The sequence below is a fragment of the Acartia tonsa genome, chromosome 3, assembly GCF_053477335.1.
Source record: "Acartia tonsa isolate MP-2025a chromosome 3, ASM5347733v1, whole genome shotgun sequence".
In the NCBI taxonomy this organism is placed as follows: domain Eukaryota; kingdom Metazoa; phylum Arthropoda; class Copepoda; order Calanoida; family Acartiidae; genus Acartia; species Acartia tonsa.
Window position 1 is genome coordinate 4,917,786 of NC_137262.1, and position 7,792 is coordinate 4,925,577.

General features: G+C 30.2%; 1 protein-coding gene across 1 annotated transcript in view; it reads left to right on the plus strand.

Annotated features, from left to right (window-relative positions):
• The window catches only part of LOC145313108 (uncharacterized), a 66,736-nt gene that overhangs the window by 28,956 nt on the left and 29,988 nt on the right, over positions 1-7,792 (plus strand). Inside the window, exon 36 of the mRNA XM_080152371.1 lies at positions 1,866-1,948. Coding sequence (XP_080008497.1) covers positions 1,866-1,948 — 83 coding nt within the window. The remainder of the gene's footprint in view (positions 1-1,865; positions 1,949-7,792) is intronic.

Consider the following 7,792-nt stretch of genomic DNA (forward strand, 5'->3'; position numbering starts at 1 on the left):
AATCGATAGGACAATTCTAACATGCCTAAATTAACGAAAAAAGCTATCCGTTCGGGACGGACATACCGACCAACTCTAATTATAGAAAAGCTTCGCTTATAAAAAAGTGTACATATAAATGTGAAGGGGAAAGTTTGATTTTAGTATGAATCATAACCTAACTATGTCTTTCATTCCTAAAAAAATACAATGCTTTGTTATGGCATCTATTCTCAAAAGTCATTTTTTTTACTCTCCAAAGTGTTTTTTTCTTCTGGAATACCAGTTCTGTATTAGCCACTAAAAAGAAATGATAATAAGTTTAAAATTGCTATAATGATCAAAAACTTTTTCAGGGGTGTATATTCTGCACAAGTTTTATTTTTTTTCCCCTGCTACAATTTTTTTTATTTTTTTCCCCCCTAGTTTTTTCTCACCAAGTAGGGGGAAAATAGAAAAATATTTAAAGAACTCTATATTTTATTTATTTTATCCCTCCTACCACACTTTTTTTCAGTTTTTTTCACCAAGGAAAGGGAAGAAATGGAAAAAATGTTTTCAGTTTTCTTAATTTTTACATTTTTTTCCCTCCAACCACTTATTTTTTATTCCCCCCCCCCCCCCTGAGCAGGGGATCCCATGAAGAATATACACCCCTGAACTTTTTTTGATTTCATGAATTAGGCCCCTAAGGGATTTCCACGGATGTAGATTAGTCCAAAACGGCCAGGGAAATTAATGGATAAAACATCGGACGAAAATTAATGTACATGCCAAATGATAATAAACAAAATGACTCATTCCGTAGATTACGGTTTATAACATTTGATAAATGAACCCAATATTTTAAGAAAACGTATTTTAAAACTTTGTGTACTGATATAATCCTCATTCCATTTCATTTCCCTCCCTGCAAACCCTGTGTCAGTGTGTGCCCTTGTACAAACTTTTTAAGCGAAGATTCTCTACTTTTTACTCTGTTTACATCCATAATTTGTCTTTTGTTACCTATTACTTAGTACCTAAGACAGATACCTATTCTATTTTTTTCATAATGTCTGTATGTTTGTAAGTGAAGATTAGAAAAACGGATTTTCTTTCTTGATGGACTTCTCAATTTCTTGAGATGATTCCCCTTACTCTTCTACAAACTCATTTTCTGTCGTCTGTTTGTAAAATCCTATACTTCACTGATTTTAACGTTGTAATCCTTGTTATTATCGTACCAAAAATTAAATCCTAAATTTACTTGGATCTTAATTAACAATATTGTACATCCCAAATGATAATACACTAAAATACTCCTTCTGTAGATTACAATTAGTGGTTGAAAGGTTTAAACACTAAACATAATGAATCAACCAATTAAAATTCAATAATACTCCCCAAAGTTGTTAAGCCAACTATAAGTGAACAATATGTAAAAGTAAGCATAATATTGATCTTCTTCGTTAATTTTCCATGTGAGCTTGCTTTAATTGCACACAAGAACCTCAAATATGCCAGATTTTTTAATTAGACTACAAAGCCAGTTCTTATAATGTCTGGATTAAGTCTTTGTGATCCACCGTTTGACCACAAGCTGCTTTAAAAGTTAACTAAGGCATATTTTTCTTGTGGATTAGTATTATATTCACTAAAATCAGCCTGTTATGTATTACCTTGTAGATTTTTTTTCTGTTAACTTTGCGGATTTTTCATCACTATATCATTAAATGGTCGGTAGTTTGCTGTCAAATACTTTTTATTTTACGAAGATAGCTCAAATATTAAGGGAGTAATAAGCGTTTCAAAAAAAAACCAGTTTACGTTGGACACCCTGTATAAAGAAAACGTTATTACAAAACGTTGGGGACTTTTGTAATTTTAGATTGCACTTTTTTTAGAGTGAACGAGGATGGAAAACAAGTGGACAAGGCTGAGTGTATCCATCACTGGGGCAGACAGTACAGGCAGAGAGGAAATAGGGGTGAGTCTTCTATCACATCATATTATATAGTATATACAGCTTTCCGCGGATATTAAAAAAAATTTAAATTAAAACCGAGATGCAGTAGGCCCGGGATAACAAACTGGTATTAATTTTATGATTTTTGTTTTAATATTCCTGGAAAATTGTCTGTAATACGATGCTACGCATGATTTTTCAGTATGGACAAGAACCTGTTCTAATCCAGCGGATATTAACAAGTTTCGAAGCCATACTGGAATATATATTTCTTGCATGATTTTATAGAATGATGGCAGCGGTAACGTTATTGATACAAAAAAAATATAAAAAAAAACATTCACCACTCTACAACAATAATTACAAAACTTCCCATAAGAATTTAACTTAGAAAGTCTTTTTAATTTCAAAATTTGTAGTGGTTATAAAAGTATTCATCATTTGATAAAAAAGTACAATACCTACTAATTTTTGCTGAATAATGTAGCGTAGAAAAAGTCAAAATGTACATTCGATCTCTTTTAAATACTTAGCATCTGTGCCCTTCGTCGTGACGATGAATGGAGGTGCTTAAAAAATACCAATGGATAACGTTCTGATCTTTTTAACAACTGAACCTATAGGTACTTGTTTTCAAGGAAGCATCACAAAGACGATTTTAGGCTACTTATCATATTTATGTACTAAAGTATTGATGTGTTTTACCACTATCTTTCTTTAATAACCCCACCCCCCCCCCCCTTCAAATACAAAGCCGATTCTAAGATAATATCATTTATCATGTCTTAAATGTAATGTACTACATTTTTACAAATGCAATCCTTAACTTTTTCCTGGCTGTTTTTGGCGGCTGATTTTTATGATTTGATTTGTGTCACCTCTTTGGTAAACACGTACTATGACGTGTTTTTAAAACTTATTTTGTGTTTACTTTTGCCATTTCATATTGTTTCAATGGACAAAACATTAATATGCCTACAATTTTATTTTTAATAGGTAATTATGAAAAGTTGTAATTTTGATTGAAAAATTTATATGAAGATCATATTAATCTATCATTATTTTCTAAAGAAGCCTAATTTTTTCCATAAGTTTTAAAAAATGGAATTTAAGAATCTTGGTGACTAACAGGGATCTGAAGGGAAAAGAAAATTGAGGATAAACTGATATCAATCCGCAATGATGATAAACAAAATTGGCCCTTTATTGGTTGAAAAGTTGGAACACTACTAGATTGGAGCCAACTAATCACATGTAATAAAAGTACATAAGGTTTTCGAGCCAACGTATAAGAAAACTAGTGGGTACCAGTGTAATTTACGGTAAAATGTCCCCTTCCTTCCTGATAACTAATATTAAATAAAACATCTTTTGATTTCCAAATGTTCTATCCAACACTTTAATTATGCCATATTGACACAGAAACCCTTCCTCCAACAAATATATGAGAAGTTCTGAAGTTGATCTATTACAGCTGTATAACATATTAATTGCAGTTTGGTTAAGGCGGAATTCTTTTTGTGTTCATTTATACCTAAGATCTCTGTAACCCACTTAATGTTTGACGTCACTTTTACGCAATTTCATCATATTGCTGTGTGCATTTGTAAACATAAGAAATATTTTTTCAAAAAAGCTATTTTTAGAAGTAGTAAGGAATTCATACAAAAAGATTTTGCCAACAAAAACCAGATTTTATGTTCAAATGATACTAGTCAAGTAATATTTTTAAGTGTTTTGATTTTAAATTATTTCAAATGGACAATAATTTCCCAAAAGATGCCTGCCACTTTTTGGTTTTTGCTGTTGGCAGCAGAAATTAGAAAACTAAACATCAATATAAGCTTTTAGTTGAAGTTTTGAATCTATGATGATTCTAACAAGTATAATTTGAAACCTTTTTTGCCCTCTTTACTATTTCTTTTTAAGCTGTTCCGTTTTGGATAATAAATAGTCTTATAGGGCATGGCGGGAGAATTCAATTGTAGATTTGTTTTATGCACCTTAAGCTTTTCTCAATATCTACAAGCTTCTAAAACTTAAAAGCAGTTTATAACATAGGATATCACTAGGGGGGTAATCAGGGAGGGAAGTGACATTAGATTGTAAATTACAAAGTATTATAAGAGTGAATTCTCGTAACCTAAAATCTTTTATCAAATATAGTTACTAAACTATTCCACAAATGATTTTAATTTACATTAAATAATTCCACTAACAATTTAGTTAAGATAATGGGTAATTATGTCTATTGGGAGACAATTTATCGTCAATTGTCCTATTCCTTTAGATCTATGAGAAAATCAAATGTCCATCTCAAATCTAAGCTTTAAATTATCTTTGACTACAATCTTTTAAAACTTAGTTTTGGTTGCATTGTTCCAACATCCTTATTTGAAACTTTTGCTTATTTGTTCAGGCTGGCCGAGTCTTTTATTTATTTAGTATCGTCATTCTGTAGCATTGAGTACATTGGAGGGATGGTTTTATATTCTATGTATTTAATGATGAAATACAGCTTGGTTAACGTCTTTGATTTTTAGTAAAGTTTTTATTTGGTCCTTTTGTTTTATGCTTGATTATTGAAAGATGGCTAGACAAATGGATATAGAACATACGTGGATATATTGACAGGAGTAAATTTTTCGTCAATTTAGCTTGCTAGTATGGACCTCATTAATTAGTTAGTTCGTTCATCCAGTAGGATGGGATGGGATGGGGTAAAGTGGGTGGATCCCCCATCCATTATTTTAGCCAGCTACGAGTTTATTAGAGTACATGATAATCTGGTGTAAGATCTAAGTAATAATAAATCTATTGATGAAATACTGCTTGGTACTCATTAGATCTTAATGTTTTTGCTTGGTACTTCAATGGTTTGATACTGATTGATTGAAAGATGGCATAAATATGAAATGCTAGATTTTTACTTTAAACGACTTAAAAAATGCAAAAATCATGAGGTACCAGTAAAAGAAAGACCTTGGATTTACTGCTCCTATCATCTTCTCATAATTTATACTTAATCTGAATTTACTATGTGGTGAATTTATAAAAAAAAATATAAATTCTTGGTCTGATAGTTAAATATTTTTCATTAGCATCTTCATTGATTTATTAACGTTAGACACTGTTAGTTCATTATGTACGTATATTTTGCAAAATGGGTAGACTTGACAAAAAAATGTGCTGTTATCAATTTTAACTTATTTGTCTTAAATTGACGTTAATTCTGTTATTTGTACTTGCACAATTAATCGAATTTTCATAATTTTGTTTGCTTGTCAAACATATCTTTTTCTTCAAGTCATTGTATACAGACATTTCAAGTGTTTTCATTAGGGTTGGCAATCCGTATCCGAATCCGGGATCCCGAATCCGCCCAATTTTTGGTCAATTTTGGTATCCGAATCCGTATCCGGAATCCGTTTTTTAAATAGCGGATTCGGATTCTTAATTGGTAGGCTAAAATTAGCGTCTTGAGTGTTTTCTTTCAACTCCCGTTTTTTAAAGGCAAAGATTATCATCATGATATATAAAATCTTTTAAAATCTGGTTCGATTCTCGGGAGTGAATTATAGGGAACACCAAGAACATTAATTTTTAGGACATATGTAGCACTTAATTTTTTTAATTTTTTAAAAAGCCTTTTAAAACATTGCTAGAATCCGGAATCCGAATCCGGAATCCGCCATTTTTTTGGACTCATTCTTGTAAGAATCCGAATCCGGTCCAAAAATTTGACGGATTGCCCTCCCTAATTTTCATTGTACAATGTGAAATAACATCCTGAGCATTCAAGCTTTGGATCAAAATGGTCAAATATTTAGTCAAAATGAAATTCCAACAAACCAACTTTTAAATTTAATTGTTTAATAGGACAATATTTATAACTTTGGTCTTTTATTTTTTTGATTAAGATTTGACACGTTTTAACGTTGCATTTGTATTGTATTATTAAAATTGATTCTTAAAACCAATTCTTTCATAGGACTTTTTCTATAAAATTATGAGATGTAAGTTTTTGTAGGGCAAGCCTATTTTGTGGGGTTTGGAGGGAATTGATTGAATATTTTACTAAAATTTAAATAATGCAACAGATATTTGAAGAAAAATGTGCATTAAAAATATTATGTTTTGTAACAAACAAATCTAAATATTATGTAACTCTGTTTACTTAAGCATTGATACACAATATTTTTATGTTTATATTACAACTTAAAGGGGGAGGTAGGTTGTGCTGAAATTCCTTAAAGGTGTGAGTTTTAAGGTTTAAAAACAGTAATAGAACAATGAAATTTATGTTAACTTTATAAAAAAATTGTAAAAAATAGGTATAGTTATTTTTAATAAGGAATAAACATATTTTGTGAATATTATCGTTCTACTACTTTTTTAAGCCTTAAAATTCACACCTTTACGGAATTTTAGCACAGCCTACCTCCCCATTTTTAAAAACGTGATTTCAGACCTTCCTATTTCGAAGTTTTCATATTTTGTAATTTACTTGATTTAACCAAAGCATGTTTTTTTATATTGAACAATAACAATCCTGTTCATAAGTGGCACAGTTTATTTGTTAATTCCAATAAATGAAGGTAGTGTCAATTTTTCATTGAATATTGAAGTAAAATTTTATATCTCATTTAAGAACCATTTTTTAGAAGAAATGACCAACATGTAAATTTTGGAAGATTTTTCAATAAATCACTCGATAGTTTACAGCCGTTATAAAGTTTTAGAGTGGCTTCGCTACTAAAAGAAACAAGTAATAAGTTATCTATTCAAGCTTTTTTTGACATTGCGAGTATTGCAACATTTTTGATTAATAGAAACAATTTTCCTTATTTTAGTAGTGACTGATTTTAACAATTGAAACTACTTTTTCATAAAGGATAATAAAGACCTTGTGTTTGTTTTCTAATTGATCTAATTGTATGCAAACCTTTGTACTCATTCATTCCCTAGGACAGGTACAAATGTTCTGGAGTACAAGCTTTTAAAAACAAGACAAACTATGATTTAGGATTAAGATTTTGTTGTGTCTCTGTTCCTTAAGATTAGCTAACTGGGATAAAAGCAGCTATTTGACAACTTCTGTAGATTTAAAGGTATTGTTATATAGACAAAATTTGATCAGAGATAAATTTTAAAAAAAAAGATAACTTTTAGACATGGCAACATTGTTCTTTTCTGTCATTGATAGAATATTATATTAGATAGATTATTTTTCGTATTCTATTCCCTGTACTTTTGATTAAATAATATTGTTTCTCTATTTGAATATCTAGTCATCAACCAAACACTGATAGTGTTGACAGGAAGACAAGGATAATTATATCCATAAGTAGCTTGACTTTCATAATGTAAGGGCTATTCTGTTCATTTCTAAACAGAGTTTAGTAGCAAGTTTTCTGTAGTTGAAGCTTTAACAAGAATAAGAAAATCCTTAATAACGAAGATATTGAATAGCACATACGAACATTAACACTTGTTGACTTGTTGTCCTAGGAATCATTATTCAAAAAATCAGATGAATAGGATAAATCAAGAAGTTAAAAGCCATTATGTCGGACTATCTGGTAACTCTATAAACTTAAATGTTACAAGAATTATCATGCAAACTTTGAAATCGATAGGACAATTTAAACATGCCAAAGTTGACAGATGAACGGAGGGACCTATCCTAATTATTGAAAAGCGCAATTATCAATAATACTGACTTTTTCCTTTTTTAATACCAAAAATCTATTTTTTATTACTTACAGACATATAGAGTGGGTATTCTATTCATTATAACATGAATAATGTTTATTTTGTATCAGAGTTACATTTCCATTGAAATTGTGTTCATCTATGTTTCCC